The following is an 18,774-nucleotide window of genomic DNA, read 5'->3' as shown; positions in this document are numbered from 1 at the left end:
AGTGCACTCTCTGCGTCCTGCTTGCAGTGTAGGGGCTTCCAGCTGTTCCGTGATGCTCCACTATCATGGACACTAACCCCCTGGAAACCTAACCCCAATTAAACACTCTCTTTATAATTTGCATTGGTCATGCTGTTTTATCACAGTAATAGAAAAGTAATTAACACAGCATCCAACAGAGGGTTGATATTTAGAATATATAAAAACAAAAAATTCAACATGAAAACAAACAACCCAATTAAAAAATGAAATGCAAATGTCTGAAAATGCTTTAAAATGTTCAACATCCTTAGCCATTAGACAAATACATATTAAAACTTCTCTTCCAAAGTATGGAGAGATGGCTCAAGGGTTAAGAGCACTGGCTGTTCTTCCAGAGGACCTGGGTTTGATTTCCCAGCACGCACATGACCGCTCAAAACCAACTCAAACTCTATAGTTCCAGGGGATTCAATGACCTCTTCTGACCTCTGTCGGCATCATGCACACACATGGTGCATAGACATACATGAAAACAAAACACCCATCCACATCACATAAAAGAAATAATACAAAAATCCAAAAATCATCCTTTTAATGACTCATCATTTTTAGGACTTGTTTCTTAAATATGTAAAGTTTAATGAAGGTCATCTCAGTTTTCCATCAATACCTGAAGGGAACTGATTCCAGAATGCTCTCTCCCATCAACCAAAACCCATGTGTGCTTAAATTCCTTATATAAAATGGCATGCTATTTGCATACACTCTCTGCCCTTCATCCATGTATACGTCCAATGTAAACAGTTGTACAAGTTAGAGGAAAATGGGAAAAGAGTCTGTACATGTTCAGTACAGATGCAATTTTTTCCACATATTTTTGATCTATGCATGAAAGCATGAATGTAAAATGCTTGGCTATGGAGGGCTGATGGTATATACCTTCACAAAAAATGAACTGGTTAATATATAACATTAACAATACAGATGGTGGCAGTCAAATAAGCAAGAGAGGAAAAGAGTTTGCTAGAGTGAAAGATGAATAGCACAAAAACCACATGACAGCTAATTATAAGAGAACTATATACTATATTGGAGGACATACCACGAGTAATCCAAGGACCTAGTGTGCTGAGAGTAAGTATAATTTCTAATTCTTACAACAACCTAGAGATATCCCCATTTTACAGAACAAGAAAACATGGTTCAGAAAAAAATAAGCATCTAGCTTAAGGTCAGGCCTGTGTTCACTACAGGCTGTCTTAGAGTTAGGATTGAGATTGGGCTAAAGGGAACTCTTTCAATCTAGCCCCATATGCTAACACATTCTTACTATACTCAGCATCCTTGAAGCATGCTCCCAAGCTGTCTTGCTCATCGAGACTGGCATTCTCCTCCTCCTCGCTCTCGTTTTTCCAGTACGCTGGCCTCTTGATGGGCCGCTTCCCTGGGGTACGCTGGGAAGCAGGACTGCTAGATACGGTGCCAAGCCCACTGCTGGAGCTCCCACTGCTTCGGTCTTGTCCCCCGGTCCACCAAGCCTGCAGGCTGGAGGTAGCTGGTGAGGATGATGAGGACTGCAGGTTGGCCATACACAACATGCCCTGGATGGCCTCTTGAGTGCTGGGGGAGGCTGGTGCCTCACTGTAAAGAAAGAGGAGAAACACTGGGGTAGTTATTCTAGTCAGAAGAAACTAGTTGTAAGAACACTCAGGGAGGAAGAACAGCTATGGCAATCAAGGTGTTACAAAGACAAGAACTATCCAGGGTTAGGAATGAAGATATTAAAAACTGTTTTCATGAAAAGCTAGTTTTGCCTCAAGTCTCTCTAAAGACAAGCAATGAGAGCAGACAGAATCTCTCTTTTTTTCATCTATGCTGCATTATTTCCTTTTTATTAACAATTCTCTTTCTATGACTCTCCCTGGGCCATTTTCAATGTACTTAAAATTGATTTCTCTTCAAGTCTACATATCCTGTCACTGCCAGATCTGAAGATTCCCAGGATAGTTTTCACATCCACATTATTCTTTCAGCATGAATGTCCTTGTTAATTGTCTGTTTACTTGGTTCAGTAAGTTATACTAGCACTCACTTGGAGGCAAGGCAGAAGGACTAGGAATTCCAGACCAGCCTGGACTAAATAAAGAGACCCTGTCTCAAAAACTCAAAACATATAAAAATGCTCAATAAATGGCCTAGCCCTTTAGGTGGTACTCTTTAATAGCCTAGAAAATGAAGATTACTCACGTGAGGGCAGCATAGTCAGGTCCCCCCACCTGCCTGCTGGCCTTAAGTAGATCAAGAATTCCACCAGCTCCACTCCCATTCCCAAGCTTGCTTTCACCCCCTTCCACCATGTCCTCATCTGTTGTATAGTCCTCCTGTTAAGGAAAGAGCATACTGTCTCAATTGTACAGGGCAGGTCTGATAAGTTTCCAATACAGGGTTGACAGTGTGAGTCCTAACATCCTAAATGTAAATCATTTATTATGCAGAAGATTTATCCTTTCATTTGAATCTTTACAGCATTTTTGTAAAAGCACTATGACTCCTATTTGATAGGTGAGCAATCAAGGGATCAATGAAGGAAAACAATTTGTGAAAGGACACATCATAAACTTCAAATTAGATAGACACTATTTTTGTTAAGTGACACTGCCTTTTATTTTGTTCTTTATTAAAGGATTTTTTAAAAAATTAAATAGATTATAATCCTCCATTTATTGGCTGGTCACAACTTAGCATGCAATTTAATTTTTTGTAGGACCGGAAGTGAATCCAAGGCTTTGAACATGCTAAGCAAGTGCTCTACAATGAAGAATATCCCTAGCCTAGCATGCAGTCTTTTATTTTGTAAATATTTCAGAAATTAAATGTACAATATCTTTATCCCTTAACTAGACCCAGGGCACGCTCCTACCTCAATGTCAAACTCAACTTCTCCAGGTTCACGAATTCGGTTGGGGTCAGAGCAAGGCTTTGCTCGGGGCAACTTCCGGGGAAATTCTAAAATAAAATGCAATATATTAGTATGAGCCTAAGATTATGATGCATCTGAGCCAAACACTCAAAGGAAAAAAGATAGGAATGTAACTTTTGCCAGGTAGTGGTGGTGCATGCCTTTAATTCCAGCACTTGGGAGGCAGAGGCAGGCAGATCTCTGAGTTCAAGGCCAGCCTGGTCTACAGAGTAAATTCCAGGACAGTCAGGGCTAAACAGAGAAACCCTGTGCAAAAAAATCAAAAATAAATAAAAAACTAAATAAATGAATGTAATTTTCTCTGAAGTAATGACCATTAACAAATAATTCAAAGAGGTGAGGAATTAACTGAAAAATAAGTCTCCAAAGCAAAAAAAAAAAAATATGTGAGTATATATAGCCTGGTAAACCAGAAAACCAACAAGTTCAAACCTAAACCAAACGTGAAATGGCAAGACAGGGAAAAATAGAACAGAAACATACTTGATCTTATTATCAGGCTCGCCTTTTCCTTTCCCAGTCTCTCATCAATCTGCAGTTCATCATCTGAATCCAAGTCAAATTCAGCTCCCATGACCTGTTCTGCTACCAGCCTTGCACTGTCTACCTTCTTTGCAATTTTGGCTCTCCGAGACTTGGATAAGCTCTTTACTCTCTTGGTACTAGAAAAACAAGGAAAAGAGCATGAAATGAGTCATGTGAGATATTATCACAGTAGGGCTAAAAATATGGATCAATGGTAGAATGCATGCTTAACGTATGCAAATTTCTGGCCTCATTCCCTACTCATTACTCTCCCCAAAAGGCAATTTCTCCCTAAGTGATTATACTGTGCAATTTTTTTGATGAGTCAAAATCCACCATTTTTGTAAAAAAATGACACGTATCATCCCTCTCCCCTCTCCAGCTCCTCCCATGTCTCCCTACTCCCTTTCAAATTCATAACCTCTTATTGCCATTTATGTGTTGCAATAATAATATACACACATATATACACGTAAATACAACCTACTGAATCCATTTAGTGCCTTTTGTATGTTTATGTATTTAGGGCTGAACACATGTGATTGGATAACCTATTAGGTGCCTCATTCCTGGAGAAGATTGATTTTCCCTTGCCTGTAGCTCTTCACCAAGGCATGAGACTGCTGTGGATATCGTTCTGTATAAATAAAACACTGATTGCCCAGTGGCCAGGCAGGAAGTATAGGCAGGACAAGGAGAGATGAGAATTCTGGGAAGTGGAAGGCGGAGGAAGGAGACACTGCCGGCCGCCGCCAGGACAAGCAGCATGTGAAGATGCTGGTAAGCCACGAGTCACGTGGCAAGGTATAGATTTACAGAAATGGATTCATTTAAGATATAAGAACAGTTAGCAAGAAGCCTGCCATGGCCATACAATTTGTAAGCAATATAAGTCTCTGTGTTTACTTGGTTGGGTCTGAGCGACTGTGGGACTGGCGAGTGACAGAGATTTGTCCTGACTGTGGGGTAGGCAGGAAAACTCAAGCAACATGAGACCTTATGATATTTCCCCTATTCATGTTGGGATGACAACTGCTGTGGTCACTGCAGGTTTTATTTAAATGATCATATTAAGGTTAAATTCTCAAAAATTATTTATCCGGGCAGTGGTGGTGCACAACTTTAACTCCAGCCAGCACTCAGGAGGCAAAGGCAGATGAATCTCTGCAATTTCAAGGCTAACCTAGTCTATAGAGCAAGTTTCAGGACAGCTAAGGCTACAAAAGAAACCCTGTCTCGAAAATAAAAATTACTACAAAAATAAATGATCAACTGTTCTTAGAACAACAAATGCATTGAGTATGTGTATAATACTGTCAAAGAATAAATGATTTTTAAAAACTTGACATGAAAGGAAGAACCTAAAATAGATAACACTTCTGGAAAAAAAAAACACATTAAACTACTTAAACTTAAACTACTCAGTTTCAAAACTTAAGATAAAGTAATTGAGGTACTATGAGATTGGCATAAGAATAGATGTATATGCTGCGCAGGCAGGTGCACACCTTTATTCCCAATACCTTGAAGGCAGAGGCAGGCAGATCTCTGTGAGTTTGAGGCCTGCCTGGTCTATGTAACAAGATCCAGGGCAGCCAGAGTTATAAAGTAAGACATTGTCCACTGGGCAGTGGTGTTGCATGCCTTTAATCTCAGCACTTGGGAGGCAGAGGCAGGCAAATCTCTGTGAGTTCAAGGCCAGCATGGTCTACAGAGTGAGTTCTCAGACAGCCAGGGTTACAAAGAGAAACCTTAACTCAAGAAAATAAATAAATAAATAAAACAAGTCCCCAAAAAAGAAAAAATAAATAAAAAAATTTTACAAAATGAAAAGTCAAGGTAGACACAGTAGCACAAGCCTGTAATTTCAACATTCAGCAGACTAATGGCAGGAGGAAGAGTTCAAGACTAGCCTAGGCTACATAGCAAGACCCTGTCTCAATATAAAAGAAAGCAAAGAAAAGAGGAAGGGATGGGTTGGTGTTTTAGCTCAGTGGTAGAGCGCTTGCCTAGCAAGCGCAAGGCCCTGGGTTTGGTCCTCAGCTCCAGAAAAAAAAATAAGAGGAAGGGAGTTATGCCAAAGACTGAAAAAATATTCGCAAATCATTTATCTAGTAAAGATTTGTACCCAGAATATTTAAAGAACTCTTAGATGTCAGTAATTAAGATAATTTCAAAGCAATCAAAAGATCCAAATATACATTTCTCCAAAGGTAATATACAAATGACCACAATCAGACACACAAAAAATATATTCCACATCATTAGTCACTAGGTAAACCATACTGAGATATGGTGGGGCATACCTATCATCCCAGTACTCCAGAGGCTAAGTGAGGAGGATGGTGAATTTGAAGTTAGCCTGGGCTACAAAGAAAGAATCTATGTCCAAAAAATTTCTGATTAGTTTTGATAATGTAGATACATCTGCAGCAGGATGTTATGCTACGTGAAACAAGCCATACAGGAAAAAAAAAACAAAAAACAAAAAATGCATGATCTGACTTTTATATAAAAAAAGAAAAACCCAGAAATTTGTATAAGTAAAGGGTACAATGGTAGTTATGAAGGATAAGGTGTGGTAGGAGGGAGATTGGTTAAGAGGTACAAAGCTGCAGCTATGTAGGAGTATGTTCTAGAGGTCTTATTGGTTATTTAATCAACAATATTGCCCTCCACACCTGAAACTTTCTAATTCTATAAATAAATATGTTAATTATTTTGAGGTTGGTAGTCATTTCACAATATAGATGTATTATAAAACATTACACTGCATCAATTAACTATAAAATGTTTGAGGGTACAGCACTTTGTCTAGTATGTATGAGGCTTTGGTTTCCATCCCCAAGAGTCAAAAACAAAACAAAACAAAACAAACACCCCCTTAATCCTTATTTTAAAACAACAATATACAGGACTGGATAAATGGCTCAGCAGTTAAGATCAACTGCCACTCTTGCAGAAGACCTGAGTTTGAATCCCAGCACCCATGCCAGGTGACTCACAACAATCTGTAACTCTAGTTCCAAGAGATCAGATGCCCTCTTCTGGGCTCCACAGATACCTGCACATATACAGACACACACACAAGTAAAATTTTAAAAGAAATGTACAATGAGCGCAGCATGGTAGTACACTTCTGTACTCCTAGCACTTGGAAGGTAGAGGTAGAAGAATCAGGAGGTCAAGCCCAGTTTCAGCTATAGCACAATTTTGTGGCCAGCTTGAAAACGAGAGACTCTATCAAAAATATTTTAAAATGACAGAAACAACACCCAAACCACACATGACTAGAAAATAATGAAGTGCATTGACTGTTCTAACAAACAGATCTCTTAACTCTAAAACCAAGTCTCAAGTGACTCATACAAAATACACAGGAGAGCCAGGTGGTGTTTAATCCCACAGAGGCAGGCAGATCTATGTGAGTTCAAGACCAGCCTGGTCTACACAGTGAGTTCCAAGATAGTCAGGGCTACACAGAGAAACCCTGTCTTAAAAAAAAATCAAAAACCAACCAACCAAAGAAACAAATGAACAAAAACCACAGGAGATACAACTTTATTATTGCTGGTCTAAAATGTAAAATGATGCACATGCACTTTGGAATAATTCTTAGACATTTCTTGAAACCAAAATATATGTCCACATAAAAACTTGTATATGGGGCTGGAGAAATGATTCAGTAGGGATTCAGATTCCCAGAACCCATGTAAACACCAGGTGGGCCTGAGGTGGCCAGCCTGTAATCCCCAGATGTAGGGAGCAAAGACAGGGAATTTCCAGAGCAAGCTGGCTAGCCAGAGTAGCAGAAAAGGAGAGCTTCCAGCTAAGTAAGAGATCTTGCCTCAGTATAAAATGTGGAGAACCAATGAAGAAGCCATTTGAAGCCAACCTTAAGCTTCCACATGCAAATGTGCACAAACATGCGCATGTATACATAACACACATATATATACAAAAACAAAAACTCTGGAACATGAATGTTCAAAGCATCATTATTCATTATTCATCATTATTTCTTCTGGTTCAAAGTAGAAGCAATCCAAATGATTATGAAATAGTGAATAAATAAAAAAAATGTGGTATAGCCAGAAAAAGGAATATTATTCAACAATAAAATGAACCAACTAATAATGGTTCCTTGCTATATTATAAATGAATCACAAAAATATTATACCCTAAGTAAAAGAAGCAAGACATAAAAGACCATATATATAATTTCATTTATATAAAATGTCCAGAAAAAGAAAATCCATAGAGATAAATATATAAGTAGTGATAAGACAGTTTTAGCCTTGGATAAGAAGGGTAAAAGAAATGTTCTAAAAATTGGACTATAATGATAACTGGACTAGTCTATAAACTTAATAAAATTCACTTAATTACATACTTGAGCAAGATAATTTATAGTATGCAAATTACTAATAAGTATTATCTTTTTTTAAAGATTTATTTATTATGTATAGTGTTCTGCCTGCATGTATCCCTTCAGGCCAGAAGAGGGCACCATATCTTATTACAGATGGTTGTGAGCCACCATGTGGTTGCTGGGAATTGAACTCAGGACCTATGAAAGAGCAGCCAGTACAATTAACCACTGAGCCATTTCTCCAGCCCATAAGTATTACCTTTAAGAGTTATTTTATAGAAGTTCAGAGACTGGGAAGAATAGAAAAGACAGAGAAAATAGGTCAATTGTAGCAGGAATCTTAAAAGGTCTTATTAATAAAATCAAACCTGAGGCCAGGTATTAGGGTGAACACTGAATGATCAGAGAAACAGAACAAGCCACAGCTACCTCACCTCGCCAGTTCCTCAGCTGATCCTGTTTCCTCAGAAAGAAGCTTTTGAATCCTCATCAAATGGATCTCAGCTGAACTGTTGCTCAGAAGCCTGAATGCTTAACCAGCCAAAAGCTTAACCAGCCAAATGCTGCTAGTTTCTGGTCTTCACGCCTTATATACCTTTCTGCTTTCTGCCATCACTCCCTGGGATTAAAGGCTCACTTTCTGGGATTAAAGGCGTGTGTCACCATGCCTGGCCGTTTCCAATGTGGCCTTGAACTCAGAGATCCAGAGGGATTTTTGCCTCTGGAATGCTAGGATTAAAGGTGTGTGCTACCACTGCCTATCCTCTGTGTTTAATATTGTGGCTGTTCTGTCTCTGACCCCAGAAAATTTATTAGAGTGCACAATATTTCGGGGAACACAATACCACCACAGTCAATCAATAGGCATAATGTTATTATCGTTTCGTCAAAGACTAAGTTCTGGCATTCTATGGTATAATAGGATAAATATAATTAACAATAATGCCTTATATTATCTCAAAGTAGTACAGAATTCACTCAAAAATTTTAGAACATTACTGAGTCAGTAACTACCTAATATTACATTGTACCTCATAAATATATACAAATACTCTGTGTTAATAAAAATATACATATACATGCCAGACATGGGGGCACACTCTAATCTCAGCAATTGGGAGGCAGAGGCAGACAGCTCTCTGTGAATTCAAGGCCAGCCCAGTCTACATAGGGAGTCCTAGGCCAGCAAGGGCTACATAATGAGAATCTGTTTGTGTGTGTGTGTGTGTGTGTGTGTGTGTCTGTCTGTCTGTCTGTCTGTCTGTCTGTCTGTCTCTCTACAACGTATGTGCATATGCATATATATGTATACATATAATATATGCAACACATATGCAAAGGGAATGGAAAACACGAAGTTGTTTAGATTATCCTGTTAACAAATGGAAAACAATTTTAAATAGTAAAAAGGAGTGTTTCTAGTAAATCAGAATATTCATATATTTAGCAAATAGCTATTTGGCCAAAATGTCTTTCAGTGAATTAGTTCTTATTAGATTGACCTGTTTTCTAGCTCATGCAGTTGATACAGAGTCTGTCACATAGCAAAGACCCAATGATGACAAACAGTACAATGAAACTGTCTGAATCACAGTTTCCACATGTATAACATGGAAGTAATATACTAATATTGAGACCTATAAGGATTACATAAAATAATGTATATAAACAGCTAAGATAGTTTGACACACAGCAGTTACTCAATGACATCTATTTATCACCTACTCTTTTGGTTTTTAATTATGAAAAATTTAAACACATACTAAATTTTAAATGTATAATAAATACCACATATTTATCATCCAGCTGAATTTCAGAATTTATGATGTACAGCCAATCTTGTTTCATCTACATGTCACTCCTGCAATATATTCAATTTGGAAAAAGCTCAGACACACTTTATTTATAAATATTTGTATACTCTCTCAGTTCATTTAATAACACCTCTGGCATCTGCAGCAGGTTAATAGAAATAGCACAAGTATAAGACTGTGGGGAGGGGCACAGAGATTTCTTTATACTATATCTGACTAGTCATTATAATTGATCATACAGGACTCACAACTGTCTCCTCCCCAGGAGACCTGTCAGAAGCTGTGAAAACAGGCAGAGCTCAACATTCTCTTCAGTATTACTCTTTAGCTACTGGGTTATCACATTCCAAGGACAGCTCCACTGCTTTCAGACTAGCCAGGTAGACCTAATACACTTTCCCTTAGGATCTAAAGAGAACGCTTTTCTATAAAGAGACTAGGTATCTTTGTGTTTCTACATGACCAGTACTCTGTACTTCGTTATTGGATTCACTGTTTAGTGTTTTAAGATTCCAAATGGTAACTCTGGCTTGCCTTTCCCTGCCTCTGGTTCCCTAAATACACCATAGTTTACTGGTGACATACTTAGCCTCTGGCCATAATCACATCATCATCATCGTCACCTTGCATTTTCATTTTATCAACAAACTTATAAAGCCTACCACTTATTAAGTACATATTATGTACTATGCCTTATAAGAATGTTATATACATTATCTGATTTAATCACCTCCAAATCCTAAAGTACATTTTACCTACAGAAAAGATATTTTGAAAATACTAAATATTAATTTGCCATGTCACACAGTAAATACATGTTAGAACTGAGATTTAAACTTAGGACTGACTGATTACCAAGATCATGATTTAATTAACAACTTTTCTTTTATTCTTTTGGAAAATGTTCCTTAAAAATTACTTTAAATTTTATAACTTTGCCGGGTAGTGGTGGCGCACGCCTTTAATCCCAGCACTTGGGAGGCAGAGGCAGGTGGATCTCTGAGTTCGAGGCCAGCCTGGGCTACAGAGTAAATTCCAGGACAGGCTCCAAAGCTACAGAGAAACCCTGTCTCGAAAAACCAAAAAAAAAAAAATTGTATAACTTTATTATAGATAACTTGTTAATAAAGAAGATTATACACTAAAATTAACCAGACCCATGCTCTATACATCTCAGTGAACTGTACAGAGTAACCATTCTGAACCTGTGGAGCTTCATATTGGATTTTACACTTTCACTACTGTATATTTTTTCAGCCAGGTATGTTGGCACTCATCTGTAAACTCTCAGCATCTGGGAGGCTAAGGCAAGGGAATCACCTCAATCAAGCTCAAGGCCAGCCTGAGCTACATAGCAAATACCAGGCCAGTCTGAACTACAGAGTGATATCCTGACACAACATTAATTCCACGTAAGTGAAGTTTTGTACTCTCTCCTTTCCCCTTCTCCTACTTTCTAGAGATAACCATTGTCAAAGGTTTGGAATAGCAAGTATAAAATATATAATAAATATATATACTTGCTTGAATGCACAGACATATCTCTGGAAAGAAGGGGATTTAGAGGAAGAGGTAGAACAAGAGAGGATAATGAGGAAAGAAAAATATTGCATCTATATTTAGCTATACACACATATGTACACACACATACATACATATACATATGTATATGTATATATATATATACATATACATATAAGCAGAAAGGGTAATTATTTGTGAGGAAAAGCAGATCAGTGGCAGAAGTTAAGGAGGATAGAGGATGGTAGTAGGGAAGTAAATATAAAGCAAATACAGTTTATATGTATGCATGGAAATACCATAATGACTTCTGCTAAAGGAACATAGCAAAAAAATGACTCCTAATGACATACTGCTATCCCCATAGATCAGTGCCTTGATTAACCCACATCAGAGAAGCTTCTTCTTGCAGCAGATGAGAATTAACATAGAGACCCACAACTGAGTCATGTGCAGAGAGTGAGAAACTTTGGAACACTCAGTCCTAAATGGGATGTCTTCATCAAATCCCTCCCCTCAGTTTAGGGAACTATGCAGAAGAGGAGACAGAAAGATTGTAAGAAACTAAGACAATGGATGTCGCCAAGAAAACAGTGTCTTCCAGATACAACAGGACTGATGCACATATTAATTCAAAGAGACTGTGGTAGCATGCACAATATCTACACAGTTTCAAGCCAGAAGGGGTCCCAGCATTTTTCCTGTTCCATCTCTCTTCCCTTGTTCTCTCCATGGACAACTAATGTTGGTGTTTTCTCCCAGATTTTTTTTTAACTTTTTTTTTTTTAGTCAATCAGCTTGTAAGCAGAGATTTCATTATGATATTTTCCTTTAAAATTTTTTTTCATGGGAGCTGGAGAGATGGCTCAGCGGTTAAGAGCACTAAGAGGACCTGGGTTCAATTTCATTTATTTTGCATACCAACCAGTTTCCCTTCCTACCTTTACTTTTAAAAAGGCATACATGTAATTGTGTGTAGGAGTGAAAAGCAATATATGGGTATTTTATTTATATTTTTAATTTTAGAAGATGCTTAAAATTCAGTTTATATCGTTTTAAAATTCAGAAGGGTCAGTTCAGGGAGCTGACTCAGTGGTTAAAGGCACTTGTCACCAATCCTAATGAGACATGTTTGTTCTCTGGAACCTACAAAATGGAAGGAGAGAGCTAGCTCCCTTGAATCAGCCTCTGACTTCCATATGTGTACTATGAAATGTATATACCCCCTCTATAAAATAAATAAATGTGCCGGGCGGTGGTGGCGCACGCCTTTAATCCCAGCACTCGGGAGGCAGAGCCAGGCGGATCTCTGTGAGTTCGAGGCCAGCCTGGGCTACCAAGTGAGTCCCAGAAAAGGCGCAAAGCTACACAGAGAAACCCTGTCTCGAAAAACCAAAAATAAATAAATAAATAAATAAATAAATAAATAAATAAATAAATGTAAAAAAATCAAAAGTGTGACACACACAAAATAAATCTTAAAATGAATGTTGCTATCAAAACACACACATACATGCATGTGTGCACATATACACAACTTCAAGCCAGAAATGGTGGTGGAACATAACTACAATCCCAGCAATCAGGATCCAAAGGCAGAAGGATCATGATTTCAAGATGAATTTGGCCTACATAAGTGAATTCAAGGTCAGTCTTACATATGCAGGTAAACCCTGTCTCAAAAAAAGGTGTGTGTGGTTGTGGGGGGATGACTGGGGATGTAGTTCAGTGGCAGAGTGGTTACCTAGCATATATAAAGCCTTTAATTCAATCCCTGGCATGAATAAAAAAATTAAAAATCTATTTTGAAGCAAGGCATGTCTACAATGCCAACTACTTTGGAGGCTGAAGCCATTACTTGAGATCAGGAGTTCAAGACCAGCCTGAACAACATAGTGAGACCCCTACTCAGTTGAAAAAAGACACTATCTTGGGCATCTTTTTGTGCTAACGGATATTAAACTGCTCCATTCTTTTCAAGTCTCTAATACATGGACTCCATTCTAAAGATATGCTATAATATATTTAACCTATGCTGGTGAACATTTGAATGATTTCAGGCACTTATTGCAAGGATGCAGGATGCATTGAACATTTCTTCTTATACATTTGTACAGAGATCTCCATAAACTGAATTCCTATGCATTTAATTATAAAAGCATATTTTAGAAAGTATGTTCTTGAGCTAGCAAGACAGCATAGCAGGTAAAGGCCCTAAGTACACAAAACCTGATAAAGTGAGATTGATTCCTGAAACCCACATCAGGAGGAAAGAATGGATTCCTGAAAGTGGTCTTTTGATCGTAACACCCATGCCGTGGTATCCCTGTATGTACTGCCCTTGACCCCCACCCCTCCACACACATAGTGAATAAAAATAACCAAAAAACCTCCATGTTCTTTGGTTAAAGACTTCCTTATTTTTATTTTATGTATATGAATGTTTGGCCTGCATGTATGTATGCACATCACACATGAGCCTGGTGCCCATGGAGATCAGAAGAGGGCATCAGATTCCCTGGAACTGGAGTTATGGATGATTGTGAACTACCGTCTGGACACTGAAAATAGAACTGGGGTTCTCTGCAAGAGCAGTAAGTGCTCTTAACAGCTGAGGCATGTATCTAACCCAAAACCCTGTGTTCTTAACCCATATACTTACTACCACTAATTATTTCTACTAGTAGTTCTACCATAAAACTTGCTAAAATTCTATAACCTATACAAGATCTTTCCTAAAATTGCCAGCTAGACTCTAGACCTCTCCCTCTGTCCATCATGACTCCTGAGCAAAGTAAATATCTATTAACATTTGGATATTAGTCTAAATATTGCCCTTCCCTCACCCATGTCCCAACCTCCAGGTCCACATTTTAATAGTCACTGGCAATCTCTGTTATCTGTGTGTTTCTTTTACCCAACTTACCTGCCATTGGCCATCAACAGAGCCAGTGGATTCTCACTGCCACCAAGGTCCATGTCTGGTGAGTCATCATCTGATTCATTCAAGCGGGTACCAGTGATGTTGAACTGTAGAAGGAGGAGGCTCAGTTGTCACCAGTCTGAGACTCCCAGGTAAATCAAGATGGCCAGTTCCCTCTGGTTTACTGCAAAACTGTCAAAAACCCTCTGAACCAAGGCCTTCTGATATGCCTGTCCCCAACCCCCACCTCCAACAATTACAGGAGTAGGAGGTTGAGAATATATAGCTTGCTTGGGGAAAACATATCAGCTTGTGAAACACATACCCTAAAAAAGGAAGAGGGTACTATTATTAGATACCCATAGAGGGCAACGTAATATTGAGACAAACTGAAACCCTGAAGGAGACAAGGACCTGTTCAAGATTCTAACCCAACACACAACAATCTCAATCTCTCAAATCTCATTTCCCACCTTAATATATCAAGATTCAACTCAAGTGTCATGTACCTGGAAAAGAGCTCCTGAGCCCTGCCTAGATAGAATCAATCCCCTTCTGTGTCTCAAAATCCCACTCATACCCTTGATTGTGGCATCCACACTTGATTTCACTCATTTGTTTTTACACCTTTCTTTCTTATTAGCCTATCAGCCTCTTGAGTTCCATCCACAGCACCTATCACAGTGCCCAGCACAGAAAATGTCTCAATAAATGCCTGTTAAATGAGTGGAACTGGTAGCCAAACACCAGGGACCCTAAGAGATGGAAACAGAACAGGATAGCCTGTTCTTTTGAAATACTGCTCTTCCAAGGGACCCAAAAGGGTTGGGCTGAACCCATGGGCCAGCACCCACCTTTGCTTTCTGGGAAGAGCCTGTCTTCAGTGCCTGATGACTGTATGAGTCCATGAGATTATAGCTCAACTGGCCAGCAGGCCCCAAGGCTGAACTCTCCTTGCCCTTTCGCTCTGCCTTCTTGAAGATATCCTTGGGCTTCAGGCCTTTCTTCTTTGAACCACTTTTGGAGGGCAGTGACAGCCTGGACATGGATACTGAAGTGGAATGGGCTGGCCTGGTTAAGGGGATGGAGCCGGCTGGGAAGATTCTCTGCAGCCCAAAGATATTGCTCGTCTTCCCAACGTTCTGTTGGAAGATGTCCTACAAGAGTATTAGTACACGAGGGGGTTAGAGCTTACTCAAGGGTTCTCTCTATGTTAAGAGCAGAGGTCTGTTCCCAGCACTAATGGTACTGCCATGGAAGTGGCTTACACAGGTGCTCCACATATGCGCACCCCTGGTTTCTATACAGTGAGTCATCATAAATTTATTGGGTGGCATTTCTTAACCCAGCCACTGACAAGTAAAGAGAAGACGAGCAAAGAAAAAGCCCAGGATTACTGTCAAAACTGAAGGGAAAAGACTCCAAGATTAGCTGACACAAAATAAAAAATAATCAAGTACTTATCTATGTGGTTCAAACTCTATGGACTATAGGACTTACGAAGAAAGATTCTAGTCCTCATTTTGCTACCAGCTATCCCTGTGACCTAGGAAAGTTATCTGACTGAACAAGTTCTAGAGCTTGTTTGCTCAGCTGTATAATTTAAAAGTCAATACTGAAAAGGTGTTTTGCAAAGATGTTCTGTGGTTTCTTTGAGCTTTCTGGGAGAAATCTTGGGGACTGGTGGTGTGTGGAAGGCAGATGAGAGGAACAAGGGGAGCTCTAGGTCTCTGACCTTTATCCTAGTCAAAGCAGTTATGATTTGATCTGTTATATAAACTGGCTTCTATACAAGATCTTATTTTGGGGGGGGGAGGATTCCATTGCTTTAAAATGTTTGAAAACCAACGAAGAAGTTATGTTCTATCTCATGAGTTTTCATCTAACTAGCCCAAAATTCTGTATGTACAAAATTGGGTTAAGTAAGAACTGGAAACAATATTGTCCTTTGACTGTCCCCTGAAAGGTTTTAGTAGGTGAAATGGAGGAAAATGAGGTAGGATGGAGACACTGTAAACTATGGTGTAGATAGTGCAACATGCTACAAGCAGTGAGAGCAGAAGTCCAACTTCTAGACGCAAACCACCCTGTAGCATGGATATGCATACATGTGTACATACATACATATGAAAGAAAGAAAAGAAAAGAATGACAGAGGGAAGGAAGAATGGAGGGAAAGACAGACAGACACACAGACATCTTTTAGGCACTAAACAGAATTGTACAGATCCTAAGACAACATTAACATCCTCAAGTTCAATTCTCCTCTGGTGCCTCTGCTACTTCACCAGCCCACACTGAGTTTTCTCTTTACTACAAAGTCTATTAATAACAATGACTCACATTTATTGAGTACTTACTCTGCCAGGCACTGTGCGAGGGGCTCTATATTACCTCTCAGTTCTAGCAAAGATCTGAAAGGTTGGTAAAGTTATTCCTCACTTTACAGATCGGGAAACTGAGACTCTGAAAGGCTCTTAAGCGAAAGAACAGAAACCAGAACCCAGGCTTCTCTGAGTTTCTTACTACTGCCTCGTGGTATATGCCACTTGTTGAAACATGCCTTTCAATCATTTTCAACCTGAGGTTGTCATTTTGTAGAATTCAGAGACTGAGTCAAAGTATAAAAAGAACAACTACAACTATCACTCTGGTCCACTATTAGAATTTATCATGTGCCAACAGCATGTCAAGCACTATACTTAATGTTCAATTCACATTACCTTATTTAAACTTCTTAACAACCTTGAGTAGGTATCATTATTCTCATTTTAGAGATAAGGAAACTGAATTTTGGAAAGGTTAACTATGTCTGTGAGTTTGTGGGTAGGCACTACATCATTTATGTATCCCAGGAACCTAGCCCAGAGTGTGGCATGCACCCAGGGCACATAATTATTTAAACAAATGACTAAACGAATGAATACGGCCCTTGAGAGAGTCTTCCCATTCCTTCCCTAGGCTTTACACCAGCTATAAAGTCCTGACCTGCCACTTGAGACTCCAGCCCTTCCCAAATGCCTTCCTTTCTCCCATGCTTCTTACTTCAACCAAGCGGATCTCCCTAGCCAGATCTTTAATGAGCTGTACAGTCCGCACTGTCTCCGGGATCTCATCCTCATGGTCTGGAAGAGCCTGTCAAATAAGAAGCATGAGACAACTGATTTCTTGTAAACGTGCCAAGGGAAAGCAATGAAGAAAGGATAGTCTTTTCAATAACCAATCGGGAACCAATTAGATACTAGATATCCATAGACAAAACAAAAGCAAAAACATTAATACATTTCTTGAAATAGATACAGAGGATTACAGATTTAAATTTAGAACTTAAAAATATAAACCCTATATAACCAAGGAGAAAATTTTTGTGAGCTTTTGCTAAGCAACTAATTCTTAAGACACAAAGAGCATGAACAATAAATAAATAAATGAATAAATAAATAAATAAATAATGGAGTTACAGAAGACAAAAGCCTGTCTTTGAAAAATCCCTGTTACTTTAAGACAAACCAAAGATTGAGAAAAAACTTTTGTAGACTGTATATCTGGCTGAGCATAGAGGTACACATCTATAATTCCAGTGCTGAGGAGGTTGAGGCAGGAGGATTCCAAGTTTGAGACCGTGAGCTATATAGTGAAAATCTGTCTAAAAGAAACAAAAACCACACATATATGGTAAAGTACAGTATCAAGAAGTGCCAAGAATTAAGCTGTAAACTTGGGCCATACTTCTCATGAAAACAAGGACCTTAGGGAGATCAACTGGGACAAACCAACCTCTCCACTTAGGAGAACAGAACTCAGTACCAGCAGCAACAGGTCCATAGTTAGCTCAATAGCACCTCTGGGAAATAACTGCTAGTGTGTGTCTTTTGTTTGTCATCCTTTTTTTTTTTTTATTTTTCGAGACAGGGTTTCTCTGTGTAGCTTTGCGCCTTTCCTGGAACTCTGTAGCCCAGGCTGACCTCAAACTCACAGAGATCCGCCTGGCTCTGCCTCCTGAGTGCTGGGATTAAAGGCATACGCCACCACCACCCGGCATTGTTTGTCATCTTTTGAGTACTGAGATTTAGGATTTTATATAGATATCAACCTTTTCATTTTGCTTCTGTATTCAGTAGGCAGAGGATAAATACAGTTTCCTGGTACTTCCTTATTTCTCATGGTTCAATTCTTTCCCCCTTAGCAGCTAATTAATCTAGAATTTGGGGTTGAGGCTATACAGGGCAACAAGAACCCATGTAACCCAGTTGGATAACTTTAATGGTTCCTTTCCTTCCAGGCTAGGAGGGGCACTGAAGGGAAGGGAACATGTGTTCCTTATCATGCAAATCATCTGTTCTTCAAAGAAGATTTCTTCCATGAGCCTGTCTATGCTCCTTAAAAGTGTCCTAGTCTCCTCTAGCTCCCTTTGGCCATGCTATTCAGAGCCATTCCTGATTCCTGATTCCATCTTGACTCAGTGTATGAGTGCTTAAGAATTACTCACTCACTCTCTTTTGGTGGTCCTGGAAGAGTCACCGAGAAGTGTTTCTTAGGAGGGATCAGAGATAACACTAAAGGTAGCCACACTGGAGGAGGATGGAAAAACAGAACTACAGGCTAAAGGAGAGGTGCACTGAGATCAGGGTACAAGGGAAAGCCTAAAACATGAAGT

The 18,774-nt window shown here is 39.1% G+C and overlaps 1 protein-coding gene across 4 annotated transcripts in view; it reads right to left on the bottom strand.

The window, feature by feature from the left end:
- Phf8 (PHD finger protein 8) overlaps positions 1-18,774 on the bottom strand; it is a 101,463-nt gene that overhangs the window by 36,228 nt on the left and 46,461 nt on the right. For 3 of the 4 annotated variants that reach the window (XM_052758711.1, XM_052758621.1, XM_052758797.1), the window contains 7 exons: positions 17,163-17,252; positions 14,972-15,274; positions 14,121-14,224; positions 3,446-3,624; positions 2,903-2,988; positions 2,230-2,363; positions 1,313-1,623 (listed from right to left, as the gene is read on the bottom strand). In XM_052758711.1, coding sequence (XP_052614671.1) covers positions 1,313-1,623; positions 2,230-2,363; positions 2,903-2,988; positions 3,446-3,624; positions 14,121-14,224; positions 14,972-15,274; positions 17,163-17,252 — 1,207 coding nt within the window. The remainder of the gene's footprint in view (positions 1-1,312; positions 1,624-2,229; positions 2,364-2,902; positions 2,989-3,445; positions 3,625-14,120; positions 14,225-14,971; positions 15,275-17,162; positions 17,253-18,774) is intronic. The other variant, XM_052758879.1, reaches the window with a different exon arrangement.

Source organism: Peromyscus californicus, unplaced genomic scaffold (genome assembly GCF_007827085.1).
Source record: "Peromyscus californicus insignis strain IS unplaced genomic scaffold, ASM782708v3 Scaffold_10__1_contigs__length_136768540, whole genome shotgun sequence".
NCBI classification, from domain to species: Eukaryota; Metazoa; Chordata; class Mammalia; order Rodentia; family Cricetidae; genus Peromyscus; species Peromyscus californicus.
The sequence above is the reverse complement of the archived record's forward strand: the minus strand, read 5'-3'. Positions and strand labels throughout refer to the sequence as shown.